The 18,935-nt window shown below is 37.2% G+C and overlaps 1 protein-coding gene across 1 annotated transcript in view; it reads right to left on the bottom strand.

The window, feature by feature from the left end:
• Positions 1 to 18,935, bottom strand: part of COL9A1 (collagen type IX alpha 1 chain) — a 122,595-nt gene that overhangs the window by 32,192 nt on the left and 71,468 nt on the right. The window contains exons 24-28 of the mRNA XM_036768040.1: positions 18,828 to 18,881; positions 18,167 to 18,220; positions 15,572 to 15,616; positions 12,373 to 12,426; positions 12,216 to 12,269 (exon numbers count right to left, since the gene is read on the bottom strand). Of these exons, the coding sequence (XP_036623935.1) occupies positions 12,216 to 12,269; positions 12,373 to 12,426; positions 15,572 to 15,616; positions 18,167 to 18,220; positions 18,828 to 18,881 (261 nt within the window). The remainder of the gene's footprint in view (positions 1 to 12,215; positions 12,270 to 12,372; positions 12,427 to 15,571; positions 15,617 to 18,166; positions 18,221 to 18,827; positions 18,882 to 18,935) is intronic.

The following is an 18,935-nucleotide window of genomic DNA, read 5'->3' as shown; positions in this document are numbered from 1 at the left end:
ATTATCATGAAAGATCCCTTTTTCCAAGTTCAAGTGCTTCATGAAGATCTAAGTAAAATAACATTCAGTTAAAAACTATTTTTATTAAAAATTGAAGTCATCACAGCAGCATCTCCACCCTTAGATCATTAATTTGAAAAGAGAGATCATATCAATTCAATTAAATCCAATTCAATTTAACAAACATTTAACAAACACCTACTACGTGCCAGGCACCAAGCTAGCTACAAGGAATACAATGAGGAAAACAAACAATGGTTGCCCTCTGGGAATACTAACTTCTATTCCAGGAAGAAAAAAAAATATGTTCACAGATAAGTCTTTTTTTTTAACCAGATCTGTGATTTCATCAGATTGGGAACTCCTGGCTAGGAACTTCCTTTACCACACAGGTCTCTCTTGGAGACAGAGATAAGAAAATGTAAAAATATAAACAAAGGTTATAAATAAAGTAATTGAGAGAGAGGGAGGCAGCTCTAATAAGAGGTGGAATTTGGGAGAAATTGATTGTCACATTACCTAAAATACCCAAATTAACCAGTAATGAGAAACCCTTTCAATGAACACAAATAGACAAAAGATCCTAGTGTGGGATTTCCCTCCATTGAGCTCGATTTCAACCTCTCCAAGACTTAGTAGAGAAAAAGCAGAGTTGCCTGAAGTGCATAGAGATTAAGTGATTTACCCAGTCTTCCTATTAAGCATCCATAGCAGGAGTCAGTGAATATTTAAACTATTTGTTGATTATAATGAAACTCGAGAAGAAATATCTTAGAATAAATAGTCCTATGTGTAGGGCAGCTAGGTGTGAAGTGGATGGGGCACTGGAATCTAGAAGACTTTAGTTCAAATGTGACTTCAGACACTTAGTGGGTGTGTGACCCTGGGCAAATCATTTAACTCTGTTTGTCTCAGTTTCCTCACTTGTAAAATGAGCTGGAGAAGGAAACAACCGAACAACAACAAAAGTCCTATGTGTATATATGAATAAATATATATTTATATATGTGAGTGTGTACATACATACACACATGAACACATACATATATGTGCAATCATATGTCATAAACATCTGAATAGAGACTAGGGATTTAGAAAGCATTTAAAAACCAATATCTAACAACAATTCTGAAGCTCAAAATGGTAGTGTAAAAAAAAGAACCCTAAGTCAAAAGATTTTGTCTTTATATTTCTTTGTATACTCTAAAATACACAGTGGGTACAGATGTATAGAATGAAATAAAGCTCTTTGTTCTGTTGATTATTTTTGTTTCATATAAAAAAATTAATGATGTAAGTACACTTTGGAAACTATAAGAAAGAGAATACTGTGCTTTCATTCTGCAAAATAACATCTGATTCAAGACTGAAAGTTCTTTGAGAGCAAAGACTATATGGAATCAAGTTTCCCTCGCGGTACAGAAGTGCTGTGCATTCTGGACACAGTCAAAAAAATGCCTTATTTACAACGTGGCGTATAGGTAGAGAGTTGACTTTGAAGTTTGAAATTCTTGGGTTCAGAAAGTCCTGCCTCTGAAACATAGTGGCTGTATGACTGGCCAGGTCACTTAACCTTTCTCTAAGATTCAAAGTTTTGAAAAGATTCAAATCTCCATTGGTAGAGAAATCTGCTCATTAGTGAAATCACAGGTCCGTTTTTAAAAAAAAAAATCCCTAGACACAGTTCACTATGTTAAACACTGAAGATATTCAAGAAATAATTGCGGTCCATATTGAAGACACTTCTGCTTTACATTATTTTTCTTGGGTTTTTTTTTTTGGTCTGTGTTTTCTTTCACAATATGACTTACATGGAAATGTATTTTATATGACTACACATGTAAAATTGCTTGCTTTCTCAATGCGGGGGGGAGGCAGAGAATTTGGAACTCTAGAACTTAAAGAATGTTAAAATTGTTTTTACATGTAATTGGGAAAAATTAAATATTAAATTAAAAATGAATAATTGCACTCCTTATAAATCTAACATGGAGTGGAAGGAGTAAACTATTCCTCTTTTGTATTTTATAATATTTATAACTGTATCCAATAGCATCATTCTACTCTTCCTTACGAAGCAGGTATCTACGTATATCTTACAGTTGAACTTTATTTCAGGGAAAAGAACAAAAAAAACCCTTTAGGCAACATTTAAAGTTCAGAACATTTCTAAAATCCAATAAGAACTCCTTACTGCGCTGCAATAGGCCCCAGACATATAACATAATTTCAACGTCAGATACACTGATATCTCAGGGACAAATAGTTTCATAAGCTTTGTTGTCAGCTGGAACCAAATGCCCTAATTTTTATTAAACCAACGTTTCTAGTTTAAAAAAAAGAAACTGAATATCTGGGGTGAGTTTCCTACTCAAATCCTGCCCACGTGCCCAACTATATTCTCAACTACTTATTCTGCCAGGTCTGGCAAAAGTTTGCAGGTGGTGCCAACCTTAGCTTGGGCCATTTCTACTGTGGAAATCACTCTGGGAGAGCTTGCACTGCAGGTATGTGACTCTAGATGAAGAAGTGGCCAATAAAAATTAGGTATTTCTTACATGCAGACTATGAATTTCAAGATTATGGCCCACTTCAATGACTAGATCTCACATTTCAAAGTTCAAGACTTCTTTTCTCCAGGAAACCTGCTGTGGTGACTAGTTCAAATAATTCTTGGGCAGAATTGTGGCTTAAGTCCCAAATAACATCAAGCTGAAGTGATCTTAAATGAAAAAAACAATTGCAGTGGAAAGGTGTAAAATATAATTTACAATACCAGAAGGTGAAAGGTCATTGCCTGGGGCATACTATGAAACATTGACTTCTGAAGAATTGAACTCTTTCACTTTTTTATCATAAATAAAAGTAATGGTTACAGCATTCATTTTTCCCCTTCTACTTATAAACAAAGCTGGGTTGTTTTTGTTTTTTCAAAAATGAGACTAAATAAACATTTTATGGGCCTCCATTTCTTTAAGGAGTTATATTACCATGAAAATCCAAATATTTTCTCTGACCTTGAAATATCATTTCCTCGTCTTTCAGTCAATAAGTCAGTCAATGAATATTCTAGGCACTATCCTAATCACTAAGTATAGTAAAAGAAAAAAAAAGAAAAAAAAGAAAAAAACTTGTCATCAAAGAGCTTAGATTTAAACAGCAGAAACAACGTGTAAATAAGTAGGTAGAAACAAGATACATATAGAATAGATGGAAGGCAAATGGGGGTGGGGGTGGCAAGAAGGGCCTACTGCCACCGGTAGACTTTGAGCTGAGTACTGAAGGAATAGAGAGTAGAGGTGTGGAGAGAGAACATTCCAGGAATGGGGGACAGCCTATGAAAAGGCAGAGAAATGGGAGATGGAGCGCCATGTTTGAAGAACAGCGAGAAAGCCATTGTTATTAGTTATAGCCTCTGTGTAGGAGAATAAAGAGTAAGAAGACTGGAAAGGTAGGATGGGGATAGGTTTTGAAGGTCTTTAAAATCCACAGGATTTTATATTTGAACCTGGAGGTAATAGGGAGCCACTGTACTTGACTAACTAGAGGTTGAACTGTTCACACCTAGATTTTAGGAAAATTACCTCCAACTGAGTAGAGGACAGACTAAAGCAGAGAGAAACTTAAGTAAAGGAGGCCAATCAGGAAACCACTGCAATAGTCCAGGTGAGAGGTGATGAGGGCATGAACAAAGATGGTAGCTTTGCCTATCTAGAGAAGAGTACCAAGAAGTGGAGATAGAAATGATGAAACTTGGCAACATAATGGGTTGAAGGAGAGAGAGCAAGAGCGAGAGAGCGAGAGAGCAAGAGAGAGAGAGAGAGAGAGAGAGAGAGAGAGAGAGAGAGAGACAGAGAGACAGAGAGAGAGAGAGAGACAGAGAGAATGAGAATTAATAACAATGAGACTGGGAGCCTGAATAACTAGAAGGATGGTGATGCCCTCAACAGCAATAGAAGAGTTTGGAAGAGAGGTAGTCTGGAAGGTGGAGAAGACAATAAGTTCTGTTGGGGCCCTCTTGAATTCGAGACACTTACGGGACAAAGAGTTTTAAATGTCCAACAGGCATTTGATGATGTAGGACTGAAGCTCAGAAAAAAGACCAGGGCTATACATGTACCTCTGAGAGCCATAAGTCTGGAAACAATAACTGGAGAAGTCATAAGCTGATGAGATCACCAGGTGGGAAAATACAGGGGAAAAAAGAGAAGGCAGACCAGGATAGAGCCTTGATGAGCTCAGTTAACAAGCTTATAAACATCAGTAGACCCTCAGCAATCCGTACCCTACTCAGTGCCCCACAAAGAGCCGACAATCACTATTATGTCTGGAACTTGGACAGACACAAATGCATGCATGAGAATTAATTTAAGAAACTGTAGCTATTTAGCCTGAAGAAAAGAAGACTGATAGAGGATATGATAGCTGTCATCAAGCATTTGCTGTGACATTATGAGAGACTAGATTTTTTTTTCTGCTTGGCCCTACAGGGTACAACTAGTAGCAATATGGGGAAGTTGCGAAGACACAAAATTAAGCTTCACGTGAAAAACTTCCTTGTGGTTAAAACTATCCAAAAATGGAATGGGACACCTTGGGAAGCAATGGGTTCTCTCTTTGGATATCTTCAAGCAAAAGCTGAATGGCCATGTGCTGGGTACAATGTAAAGGAAATTCTTCTGAGATATGTGCTAGACCAAATGGTCACTGAGGTCCCTCTCATCCTTAAAATTCAGTGACCCAAAGGTAAGATCCATGAATTTAGGGGTGTTTGTCCCTCTGTTTATGTAGAATGGAGATTCTTGGCCTATTTTGTGTTATGAACCCTTGGGGCAAACTGGTAAAGCCTATATACTCCTTGGAATAATGGTTTTAAATGCATGAAATAAAATATATAGCATCACAAAGGAAACCAGTGATATTGAAATACAGTTACAAAAAAAATTTAAACAAGTTCATGGACCCCAGATCAAGAACTCCTTCCCCGGAAGATGCTTTGGGAGACTGTTGGACTTCTCCTTTTCTTTTCAATTCCATCCTATAAGTCCTCGGCTAACAAATCCTTAGGCAAATCTGCAGCAACACACTCAACAGGTTTTGCAGGTCTTTAAAATCCAGAGGATTTTATATTTTAGCTTAGACATAATAGAGGGCTGGGGGAGTGGGCGATTCCGGGACCAGGTCTTGCAGTTTCTGAAAATAATCGGGTTTTCTCTCTAAGGTCTGCTATTTCACCATATGAACTAATGAAATGATATTAGCATGAGTGACAGGGATACAAAACAGTAATCAGTGCAAGCATAGATTAAGCTAAACAAATTCCATGAGAAGAGTAATTAACTATGACACTGATGACAGGAACTTGCAATGACAGAGCTGTTAATTAAAAGATAGAAGCTGCTACACATCAGAGAGCTGGGGTGATAATATTCTCAGATACCCTGGGTTGGGGGATGGAAGTTAATAGTTTTCTTCCAAATTATATCCATTCATATTTCTTCCAAACAGATCAGCCATCATTGAAAAGGCATTGGAGTTTCAATTTAAGACTCAGAGCTAGAAAGGACCTCAAAGGTCATGTACTCCAATCCCCTCTTTTGATGGATGAGAAAAACGAGGCCCAGTAATCTTAAGTGACTTAATAGACACAAAACTTTAAGTGGAAACAAAACTCAAACCTTCAATAGAAAGAATAGAGACTAAGGCAGAATCTCAATACAATGAGAATGTCATGATGAAGGAATCTTACAATCAAGCTAGTTCAAGTCTCTTCCCATATTTAGGAAACATTTTCACAGTCACCACTTCTTCATAGTCACCACTTCTGGTGTCCTTTCCGCCAAGTTTAGGGTTTAGAATTATTCAAGTTGTATAATCCTATGTGAAAGGTATATTGCCTATTAGAAGAAGCCTCTTTTTTCAAACTTCTGCACATGTAAGGGCGGCAAATTCTTTGAAAGCAAGGACTACTTTTTTTCCTTTTTAGTCGTTTTTTTTTTTCCTGTTCATTCCCAGCACCTAGCAAAGTATTAGTAATGTAGTAGGTGCTTAGAAAATACCGCCCTAGCACTTAGCACAGTGCCTGGCATATAGTAAGTGTTTAATAAATGCTTGTCTTTGTTTGTTCTTTGTTTCCAAAGTGGACCAGTGATATCACAGATGATGTCTTGGCTTGCACATGAATTAGATTTAAGTGAGGCAGAGTTGCGCAAAGTTGTCAGCCTCACTCTCTCCTCCAGTCACGGAAGTCCAGTAGCAAGACAGAAGTCAAGATGACAACAAATTTTCATTGACTTGAGAGAAAGAAAAGCTACAAACAACTATATAGGGCTCCCCTTTCCACCTCGTTGCACACATTCTAACACACCTACTAACACGTTTAAGAGCCAATCAAGGCATCATCACAATTTTTTGGAGAAGAGTAACCGGTGTCTATATAATTTTGTTACTTATAAGACACTATTTCAGCTTCATTTCCATGATTGGTAATGCTGTGTTATCACTATTAGATAGTAAATGGTCCCTGGGAAATGAACAGTCTTGCTCAATTTAAGCCCGCTAAACGTGCCTTGGTGAGCACAGATACGGATCCTGCTGTAAGTCTTGAGTCTATCTAAGGAAACCACTAAAGCATTCAATCAAAATCAGCCTCATTTCCTTCAAGATCATCCATCACTGAACAGACTGAGCAGGTATCTTTCTTAATAAATCAGGACCAGTTGTTCGTTCAAGAAATCCATGTAGATAGAGGTCACGGAACACGAAAGCCATTTTTAAATAACAACTGCTTATCTCAGGGTAGTGTTTGTGAATCTTCATTTAATAATGTACCTTTTTATAAATGGATCTATAATGCTGGCACAGAATCATGGGAAAGGCAGATTCACTGACTTTCATTGTGGTTGCTGAGGTTGTCTTATAAAATTCCTCTAACTTGCTATGTGAAGAGTCCTTCATTCTTAGGATCACAGAGAATAGGTGCATATATTTTAGAACCAGAAGGGACCTTAGAGGCCATTTTGTCCAGACCACTCCCTTTGCAGAGGAGGTTAAATGATTTTCCCTGGATCACATGGCTAGATGCAATTGGAACCCAAGTCTTCTTGATTCTAATTCCAGTTCTCTATACACTATACCAGATGTGTCAAATGCAAGTATGGCCAGAACCAGATTAAAATAAAATTGGGAAATATTTTCTACAAAATAAATAAAAACACGATTTGTTACTGTTGTTGTTCAGTCAGGTCTGACTCTTCATGACCCCATTTGGGGTTTCTTGGCAAAGATACTGGAGTGGTTTGCCATTTCCCTCTCTAGCTCATTTTAAAAATGAGGAAACTCAAAGTTAAGTGACTTGCCCAGGGTCACATAGCTGGTAAATATCTGAGGCCATACTTGAATTCAAGAAGATGAGTCTTCCTGACTTCAGGCCCTACACTCTATACACTGTGCTACCTAGCTACCTTTAGACTATAGCTGCTAAATAGGACACAGATAATATTAACATGTTTTTTTAAGTCAATATGTGGGCTATAGATATTCTTAAGTAGTGGTTAGCAACTTTAATGGTTTAGTGGCCCCTCTTTCTAATTTGAATCTGATACCACTGCAGCATACCATGCTACTGGGATAGTTGGCTGGTGTTTACATAGTTTAAAAAAAATCAGTTATTGAAAAATGTAAAAGCATCTACAAATGCAACCACAGCTTTAAAATCTTGCTGATGTAAGAAGTAGAAAAATAGGAAATCACTTTACATAATCTATATCATACGCTATATACTAAATGCTTCTCTCCGGCAAAAGAAATACCAATTAACCCAGAAAGTCAGCTATAGATCAATGCTTTTACAAACCCATTTCATGGGATTAAAAGTACAGTTTGACTAATTATTTTACATTACCATTGTAAGGACTTATTTAGTCCTGATTTAATTACAACTTTTGTGTATGTCACAAGGCTATAAAAGACCAATTCAATTTTATAGTCCTATTATAGACTGTTCTCCACTAAAGTCCTACTCTAACATTTTTTCATGGCATAGAGGTGACCCTGAGTTCCTGAAAAATGAGCTGGTGAAGCTTAAACTGTAACAGATCCTATGTTAACCTGTAAAAAATCAAGGAAAATCCAGGTGAGGGATTGCTCTTCTGTTGTCTGAGAAAGGGCACTGATTCTAGAATGGAAGACCTGAGTTCAAATCCTGCTCCTGAATCTCTCTATGGCTTTGGGCCAATCACTTCATTTCCTGGGTCTCACTTTCCTCATCTATAAAGGGAAAATGGTTGATTAAATGGCCTTTGAGGTCCTTTCCAAATCTACTTTTATGATACCAGCTCAGCTCAGTTCATAGAGACTTCAAGGTCAAATTTTAAATTTTCAGCCATAGCAATTCTTAAAGATCCTCTAGTAAGGTCTAGTAGGAGTTCTTAACCTTCTTTGTGCTGTGGCCCCCTCTGGCAATTTGGTGAAGCCTTCAGATCCCTTTACCGGATAATGTTTTTTTAAATACATAAAACAAAATACATAGAATTACAAAGATAAACAATTCCAATTATAACAATAAGTAGTTATCAAAATATTTTTTTAAAAAGATTATGGACCCTAGGTTAAGAACACCTGCTCTGGGGAGGTGGAGAAGAGGGGTTGCAATCCCATCAATGAAAGTAAAGACTCTTGAATATATTGAAGTATTTTTCAATGGTACTTCTATCTAGTGCTAGAAAAACAAATTTTGAATCATGCCACAAGATTCACTTGGAAAATTCGTTGCGTAGGAGGCGTAGTTCTATGACAAGGCAGACAGTTTCAACTGTTTAGCTGAATTCATTTTAACATTTTTTCCAACAAGTCTTGACTGAGTTTCTGCCATGTGTAAGGCTTCATTATAGGCATTGCAGGGGATACAAAGGAGAATAAAGTCTGGTCTCTGCCTCTAGGAAGTTTACAATATAGTTGGGGGAAATCAAACATACACAGATTACTGTAATAAAAAAACCAGTAAATCGTAGTGCCAACGGAAATGGTCAAGAAAGTATTATGGCATTCTTTGTCTCCCTCACGCCCAGCACAAAGCCTGGTGCATAAGAACAAAATAAATACGTTTTGACTAACTGAATAAAAAAGAAAATATTATGGGAGTTCAGAAGAGGGAGAAATCACTTAATGAAAAGGAAGCCATGTTAGGGTGAGATAGGAAGAAGAGCACCAGGGAAGTTTTCATGGAGGAGGTGGCATTTGAGCTGGGCCTTGAGCTATGGATAAGATTTTGATGAGCAGAGATGATAGTAAGGAGATACTAAGTGGTAAAACAGCTTGAACAAAGAGTCAAGAAGTCATAGGGTGTATTTAAGAAATAGGAAAAAGTACAATTTGGCTGGCATGTAGAATATACATAAGAACATAATGGTGAGATGGCTATAAAGATAGTTTGAGATTAGTTCATGAGGAACGTTGGCTGCCAGGCCAAGAAGTGTGGAGCTTATTTATCAGACCCATTGATGGTTTTTGAGCAAAGAAATAAAATGAAAGAGAAATTACGTCTTATGACAATCATCTGAGAACAATATATTTCATGGATTGAAGCAAGAAGAGATTGGAAGCGGGAGGACTGCTTGAGAGGCCACTACAATAGCCCAAGGATTTGACTTTGGACAAATCACTTGACTTCACTGGGCTTCAGTTTCACTGTCCATAAAATGACAGAGATTGGATTAGATTACCTCTAAGGTCCCTTCTAGAGTTCTGTGATCCTATGGACTATGATCCTATTATGAGGAAGAAAAAAAGCAGCAACAAAAATTTAAAATATACAGAAGACAAAAAAGACATTTAGGAGAGGACACAAACATGGTAACTTTGTTATGATCTGTTTAAATGTAGTATGTACTTTTTTGAGACTACTATATGAGAGAAGTTTGTTTTATTCTCAATCACCCTTTTTGTTCATTTGGATGCTAAAATGTTTGTTTACTGATGATTGTTAAGTTCATAATAAAAAAAAATAAGAAATTAAATTTAATAGAGTCCTGAACTAGCACAGTAATGATGGGAATTCACATCCAACATTTTGGGAATGGCCAAACAAATTATGGAATATGAATGTAATGGAATGCTATCATGCTGCAGGAAATAATGAAAGAGATGGGTTCAGTGAAAATGGGAAGATATACGAATTGATGTAAAGTGAGCAGAATCAGGAGGACAATTTAAACAATAACAACATAATAAAGAGTAATATTTTTGAAAGACTTGATAACTGGTCAGTGCAATGACCAATTCCAGAAGACTAATGACGAAGAATGATACCCACCTTCTGACAAAGAGGACTTAATACATAAAATGAGACACACAGTTTTGGATACAGACAATGGAATCTATTTTTTTTTGCTTGACTATACATGTTTGTTACAGGAGTTTCCTTTTTCCTTTTTTTCTGGGCAGATTGGGAAAGGGAATAAAACAAATAAATACTTATTAATTGAAAAAAGTAAATATTATTATAAGAAAATGGAAGGGTGGATCCAAGAAAGAGAAATAGAACTGACATAATAAAGTGATGATTAGATTTTGGATGAAGAGCGATCAAGGGAGGAGAATGACTACAAAATTTCAAGGCTAGATAACTAGGAAAAATGGCAGTGCTATTAACAGAAAAAAACTAGTCAGATGATGACATTTCTAGCTAGATGAAAGGCCTGATCTTATGCACACTCAGATTCATACACAATGAAATGAAGATAGAAGAATGGAATATAATAGATGCCTAGAATCCTGAGGATACCAGAGAGCCTTCTGTATTAGTAATATACCCCTTGTTTTTAGCTAGAAGCTGATGGGTCCTAATCAGAGTAGAGGGAAATCTGCATGCCAAGGGCAGATCCAAGAATGGGTTGATGGAGCTAGTCAACGTGAGGGATGAAGGTGGATATAATCCTGAAAATTGGCAGGCTTGTAAAGTCCAAGAGACATACTTCTCTCAGAAGTGGAGAGAAGACCTCCCATAGGCCTGACCCAAACCTGTTTGGCTGAAGCATACAAATCATCACTCAGTTTGTTCGAGGAATGCGTAATAGAAGTATCAGTTCTGGAGTGTTCCTACAATCCTCCTCCAAATGTGTTTTTCACCACAGAGCAAGAATTTGAAATCAGGTGAACCAACTTTAAAGTAAAGACCAACGATTTCTTTCTAAACTGTGATGAAATGCATGAAATTCCCAATTTTCCAATCAGTCTCAAATCTACTTTTTGCTACCCCAGCTCATCTTGCCTCTGTACATTTTCATAACCCAACCCCCAAAGCCTAGAACAGACTCTTTTCACATCTCAACCTATCAAAGTGCTCTTTACCTCAGATATTACCATCTCCAAGAATCCTTCCCTGTGTCCTACCTAACAATATTTGAGTGTTCCTTCTTTAAAAACTCAGACACCTCTTTTTGATCCCTCTTATGCCCTTTGTCAAATTCTAATTTATATTATATCTGTAAGGTCTCTTCCGTCACTACAAGATGGTAAGCTCTTTTGGGGCAGAAGCCATGCCATTTTTTCACATTTGTGTGCCTAGTGCCTAACCTTGCTTTCCATATGTCCTTTTCTATCTCCAAGTGAGAAAACTTCCTCTACCAATGCAGATCAGTACCTACTCTGCAGTTTATAATCTTAGACTTGCCCAGGGCATCAAAAAGTTATGTGATATGCCCAGTGTCAGCCTCTGTTTGTGGGTGTTTTAATTTTTACGAAAGGGATTGAATTTTTGAAATTGAATTGAATAAGATGTACATGACTGTGTCTCTTACAAAATGCGTAATTCCATAGAGTAATAGTAAAGTACTAAGGGCTATTTTAAATTCTATAAGATGCATTCACAGACATTAATCATGGCAATAGCCCCGTGAATGAGGCATGGAAAATGGCAGGATCTCTCATTTAGATGAAGAAACTGAAGTTCAGAGAACGTTTAAGTAATTTTCCCATAGTTATACACCCAGTAAGTGTCAGAGCAGAACTCAAATCCCAGGTCTTCTGAGTTGCACTATAACAAGTTGCTCCTTAAAAATCACTCCTTCTACAACCAAAGGAATAGTTATACATTCTTCTAAGAACTTTTCTCATTTCTTAGGAGAAAAAAATCTATTTCTTGTCTCAACTGCTTGCATAATCATGCAAAGCCTGGGAGGGATGAGTCTACAGATGCAGAACAGACAAGTACTTACTGGTAGCCCCCGGGGTCCTCGTGGTCCAACTTCCCCTTGAGGTCCCTCTTGACCCTGTTTTCAAGATGATAGGTAAATAATAAAGTTAGGAATAAATGGCCTTTTGCCTCCTGGTGATAGAATTAATAAGTTATGAAAAGGAGAAATAATAACTTACCGGTTTGCCTGAATTTCCCATAGCACCAGGTACCCCAGGAGCACCTGTATTACCCTGTGAGGTAAAGATATGCAAAATTTAACCAGAAATAATTATCCACTCAATAAACTCACTAGCAAAACAAAAATGCAAGGGAAGCTTATAGTTATTAGAATTAAATGGCATTAATTTGTTGATTGCTTCTCTAAAAATTAGGAGGTTGTAGAGGCATGCCATCAGTCTACCCCCTTAGGACGTAGGAGTGTGTAGCTAAGCCATTCTGCTTGCTAGAAGTATTTAAAATGGTAAAAATGAAGAGTATAAGCCAGAAAGGAAATTTCATGGAACCTCCCTTTACAATGTCCCCACATCAGTCTTTTTTTTAATCTTCTCCACTACCACTGCCCTAGATAATGCAGGGTCTCCCTTGATGCCAGTCTCTCCCCACTCTAGAATAGCCTGCATGAGATTAATTTTCTTAATATGCCACTGTGCGCCCATTATTCCCTTACTACAAAATCTTCATTGGCTGCTCATTGCCAAGATGATAAAGCAAAAATTCTTTAGCCTATGACCCTCCACAGTCTGCCTCAACCTAACAATAATAATAATAATAATAAGAGCTAATATTTATATAGCCCTTCAAGGTCTGCAAAGCACTTTATGTATATGTTATCTCATTGGATCTTCATAATTCTGTGAGTAATAACTAATTTTATATAGAATTTTACATCTATATGTCATATATTATACATACACATATATGTTGCATATATACAATATAACTACATATATATCTTCAGAAGATCCTCATAAACAACCTTGAAAGGTAGGTACCATCATTATTCCCATTTTATAGATAATGAAACAGAGGCTCAAAGAGTTAAGTCAAGAAGAATTTATTAATGTTATTTATTTATTGATATTAAGGCTGTGACATGCCTAGGGTCCCACAGCTAATTAAGTATCTGAAGCAGATTCAGACTCAGGTCTTTGTGACCCTAAACCCAGAATTTTGTTCACTGTGCTGCATAGCCTACCTTATCTCTGACTATACAAATCAAACTACCCAGTTATTACTAACGAGTATTATAATAACTCACGTTGATAGAGCTTTCATGTCTGTTTAAGAGCTGTCCCTACAACAACCCTATAAATAATTAAACCCTAGAGATATCACTCATTTTTCAGATGAGAGAAACCAAGAGAGATAGAACGACTTGCCAGTGGCAGCCGAGCTAATCAACGGTAAAGCTGAGATTTGAACTTGTTTCCCAACTATAAATGATCCAGGCTCTTGGCAATGTGCAAATTGGTCTATTTACAGCTTCCAAGCGCACTTGTGACTTTTGTTCTCTGTTCCTTTTCTCCTTCTCTAGCTGTGACCTGCCAGTCCCGCTCCCTCCACCAAGTCAAACCCTGCCCAACCTTCAAGGCGCAACTCAAGTCCCCCTTCCTCCACCAATCATATCCAGCTTCTTCTAACCTACTATAATTGTTCTCTCCCCTTAACTCTTACATAACACTTGTCACCTATTAAATCAATCAATTATGTGCTGCCTTATAGGTATTTAACTTTTACCTTAACTTCTTGTATATTTAATTGTTTAATGTGATTATTTTACTTTTTGTTGTTTCCCCATCTAGTGTCATAGATCTAGGACTGGAAGATACCTTAAAGGTCATCTCATCTAGTCCAACTCCCTCATTTTCCAGACATGGAAACTGAGGCCCAGAGAGGTTAACAACTTGCCCAAGGTCACATAGGTAGAAATTGGAAGAGCTAGGATTTGAACTCAGATCCAATGACTCTGTGTTCAGCACCGCAAGTCCGGTGCTCTTTACATTGTATCACATTGCCTCCCATCAACTAGGAAGTTCCTTGAAGACAGACCATGACCTACTTCTTTTTACCTCCTTTAGCTCCCAAGCTTTTAATAGATAATAATTATTTATCAATAAGTACTTGCTTGTGATATTACTAAGTTAAGAATTTATGCATATGAGATTATCCATATTGAATGAGTCCTGAGTCACTAACTAGGGCTCACAGAGTAACACAGGCACTAAGTTGTGTCTTATGGTCTTTAAAGGGCAAAGAAAAACAGTGAACGCCTTCTTATTCAAAACAGTTTGTGAATATCTAGTGGGAGATTAGGGATGGCTGGACATGAGATTCTAACTTTTTCCAACCCTTGCCTTTTGCAAAACCTCCATCCAACTGGGGCATTCTCCTATCTGCAACCCCTCAAAGGTCAGAATCTTACCAATAACGATGTGAAAACTTACAGCTAGCTATCTTTGGCTATTTAGAGATGCAAAATCACATTCCCCAGGTCAGAAGACCTGAAATTTTTCATGATAAGAACTTACTTTATTCCTCCCATTAAGGCTTCTGATGAACCAGGGTAATAGGTGAAAACTGGCATGTCAGGGTATCCAAGGCTTAGTGGTAGATACAAATTATTGATTGGGAAGATCTACTAGTAAGTCCCAAGGAAAGGAGTATAGCTGGTAGCTAGAGTCAACATTGACAAATCTGGGTCTGTGATCAACCATTTGGGACCCTGGACTGCAATCGTTGACCATTACAACTATTTGGTCCATGATAGCTATGGAATTATGGCCTTAATTGAACCCAGGAGAGGCTTTTCTGAATTTCTATATTAACTTCATTTATTCCAAATCTAATCCAACAAATTTCCATATGGTGCCATATTTATTTTTCTGATACTTTTTCATTAATTATTTGAAAAAAATCTTTGGATGGTACATTATCAGTATTTAGTAAAGCAGATAAGCATACAATCTTATATCTCTATAAATAGCCACCAGCCACTTTAATGATGTTCATTAGTATGGAGTACTGTAATTTAATGATCCTATTCTTTCAATGTAAATTGTACTGAACAATCCATCTCTCTCCTTTCTAAATGGAAAAGGATAACATTTTCATTAGATGAGCACAAAAATCACAAGCAGCAAGCTTCTCTTCAAAATATTTCTGTTCACACATCTGAAAAAGAGATTTCATTATCTTCTTTATTCCTTTAACACCCTGCCTCTTATGTCTTCCCAATGTCAAATGCATTCAAGAAAGAGCTTTTACATTTTGCTAAGGTACTTAACACCTTTGCCTTCTTCTTTCTCTCAGATGTGTAATGTATCATAAAAGTCAGGTTTTAGAATCTAAGAAGCAGAAATATTCAAGTATCGTTACCTTTTCACCAGCAACACCTTTTGCACCAGGAGTTCCAGGTAAACCCTAAAAGAATGTACACAAAATGTGATCAAATGTACTGTCTGAACTTCTCCATGGACTTCCCTAATTTTACATTGACATATCTGGAGACCACTGTAAGGAATCAAAAACAATTCACACTTTTTAATATTTAATCACATGAGTCAGATTTGTGCTACTCATTATAGCACGGGAAAGGATGGCTATTCAGATTTCAAAGTGAATTCTTTGGGTCTTCCAACCCCACCTTATTATATTTGTCTTGGTCTTCCCTAATTGAAGCATGGACTTACTGCCATTTTGAAGCAACCAGAAGCACCGTAAAAAAAATAGAGTAATTTCTATAGTTTTAATATTTATTTTTCCCAGTTACATATAAAACAATTTTAACCTTTATTTTTTATAGTTTTGAGTTCCAAATTCACTCTCACCCTTCTTCCTCTTCTCCCTCATTGAGAAGGCAAGCAATTTGATAAAGATTATACATGTGGAGTCATACATACTAATGTCATTTAATATGCTGTGAAAGAAAACACAGACCAAAAAGAAAAAAGAAAACTAAAGTTAAAAAGTGAGCTTTGACCTTCATTCAGATTCTATTAGGCCTTTCTCTGGAGGTGGACAGCATTTTTGATCAGAATTTTCTTGGATCTTTGTATTGTTGAGAACAGCTAAGTCATTTACGATTGACCATTGTACAATATTGCTGTTACTGCGTACGACGTTCTGCTGGTTCTGAAGCAAAGTAATTTCTTAAACAGGGAATTACCAAAATAGAATATTAGGCCATCCAGGCCAACAAAGTTCTTGTGGACTAATGGGGCAGATGTAACAGGTGGAAAATGATGTAAGATTTTACAGATCACATAGAGCTCTAAAAAGGAAGAAGCCAGTGTGTCACAAAGATATTTGGAGTAATCCAAAGTAAGGAAATGTCAGGAACATTAAGATTCTGTGGTCATTGGCTATAAAGAACTTGGACATGAAATTTTCAAAAGGATTAAGACAGACAAAAAAATGATATAGAGGACTATAGGCCCAACATCACAAAGCATTCTTTAGAGCTGACATTAACCAAGACAAACATTTACAATTAGATGCCCAAGAATGGACAAAACTATTCTCTTGTAATATGAAACTCTCAGTTATTCACACTAATGTAGGACAATGATGACATGAATATTATAGTCCAGAAAAATGCAAGATTTGGGGAGCCTAACTGTATGCCCTAGCCACACCCCCTTCTCCTGACCAATGACATTTCCTTTCTTTTCAATCCCTTCTCTGGAATCTCTCTTATGTAAAAACTTCTGTTCTTGGAACCTTTCAACTCAGAAATGTTCAGTTTGTTTTTTTCTAAATGATTGGCATCTCCCCTTCCTGAGAAAACACTTGAGTGGCCCTGATCTCCAAGCTGTCCTGAAGGGTTGGCACCAAGATTTCACTTCCTAGACTATTACAAACTCCTTCCTACCATGACCTAAAGACTACCATGCATAGGACTCCTTGGCAACATTCCTGGTTACAATCCTCCTACGCCCTTCCCTATACTATTTTGGAGGTATCAGTCCTGGCTTCACCGTGTGGGCTCAGCAGACTGCCCTGGTTTTGAGACATTGGTCAAAATGAGCTTCGCTCCTTTGCATCTTACCCCTGTCTCCCTGTCCTTGCACCTTGATCCAGGATTTCCAGTTAAAACACATGTTGACTTCCCTTAAATGCATCAAGTAAAAGAGCTTATTGCTTTCAACATTGTCTGACCCATCTAATTCTCCTGTGAATCTCTTTGAGTCCCAGAAAGAGACCCAAACACTACTCCAACTCATCACTCTCACATTGCTCGTGGTTTTCATTCCCATTATCCTTGAGGCTCAACCTTACTATCAAGAGCATCAGAATCTGAGCAGGGAACAAGAGAAAGAAATAGTCTTAGGGGAAATCAGCCCAGGATCAAAGTCAGTAGAAGGAAAACACAGTGAAAAAATGTTTTTCAAAGTAGAAATTTTAAACATCAAAGCATCCTAAAGAAATTATCTACCCCAAATTTACAAAACTACATTTTTCAGGAAACAAATTTCAAGCAGAATTTTACCTGAACTTTGAGAATTCAAATTTATTGCTAAAGCTTAATAAGTGTCAGAGCAATAAACATTTTTATTCTTATGGTTAACATTTGATTGCACATAACCTTCGTTCCCCAGTATGCCTCTTCAGCCTAACAGACAGCCATTCCTTCTAACAAGGAATTTTAAATTTTTAAAAGCAGAAGGAAATTCAGCAAAACTAACCAAAACAAGTCCAGTGTTTACACAGTGTTCTACACCCATAATCAGTCCTCTACCTCTGTAAAGAAAGCAAGGAAAATATGGGAAAAGAAAAAAAGAAAAATATGTTCATATTTCCCCCTTTGTAGCCAAGGTTGGCCATTTTAATTTCATAGATTCAGTTTGCATCTTTTTGTTGCTGTCCTTTCCATTTACACTGTTGTAGTCATTATGTATATTACTATTTTTAAATCCAAATCTTCCTTACATATGATTAATTCAACTAGAATTTTAAGAACTAGATACTTACAGGAAGCCCCTGCCTTCCTATATCACCAGGAGGACCAGGTTTCCCAGGTTCACCCTGAAAAATAATTTTTATATTATCAGATGAAATGTTATCTGAGTCAGAATTGTATTACTTGAAAGACAGTAATAGCATGTATATTCTATGTATAAGAAGCGGTGTTGCATAAGGGGTAGAGAGCTGGCCTAAGAGACAGGTGGATTGAAGTCCTTATCTCTGGCACTCATTAGCTGTATGACTCTGAGCAAGTCTTTCAACCCCTCAGTGTCCTAAGCAGCTCTCCATGACTCTACGTTGCAGAGAACATGCCCACCAGCAATGGAAGTAGTTCCCTAAAGTATCAGGATTTCAGAAATCCCAGGTCCAATCCCCCTCCTTGTCTTTATCCCTATGTCGCGTATATGAGAGAGAGCAAACATGATACAAATGCTATGTAAAATAATAGTGGTAAAATGTCATATGACACATGACAAGAATATGGAAGTAGCCATTATTTACTCAACAATCGTACCACCTCTCTGTCTACTTTTAAGTAATACATGATTTTTATAGTGCTATCAAAACCAAGCAAACTTGCTACAATGACCGACACTGTAGCTCTACCTCTGTGGCTCATTTTTTTAAAGACCACCTAAATTGCGTATTGATTAAATCAGGCAACTACCTTTGATCCAGGCATTCCAGGGATTCCATCTCGACCATCTACCCCTGGCAAGCCCTGGAGACATAAAAATCATATATGGGAATTAGGAACACAGGCTCTTTCTTTCTT

This window comes from Trichosurus vulpecula, chromosome 7 (genome assembly GCF_011100635.1).
Source record: "Trichosurus vulpecula isolate mTriVul1 chromosome 7, mTriVul1.pri, whole genome shotgun sequence".
NCBI classification, from domain to species: domain Eukaryota; kingdom Metazoa; phylum Chordata; class Mammalia; order Diprotodontia; family Phalangeridae; genus Trichosurus; species Trichosurus vulpecula.
The sequence above is the reverse complement of the archived record's forward strand: the minus strand, read 5'-3'. Positions and strand labels throughout refer to the sequence as shown.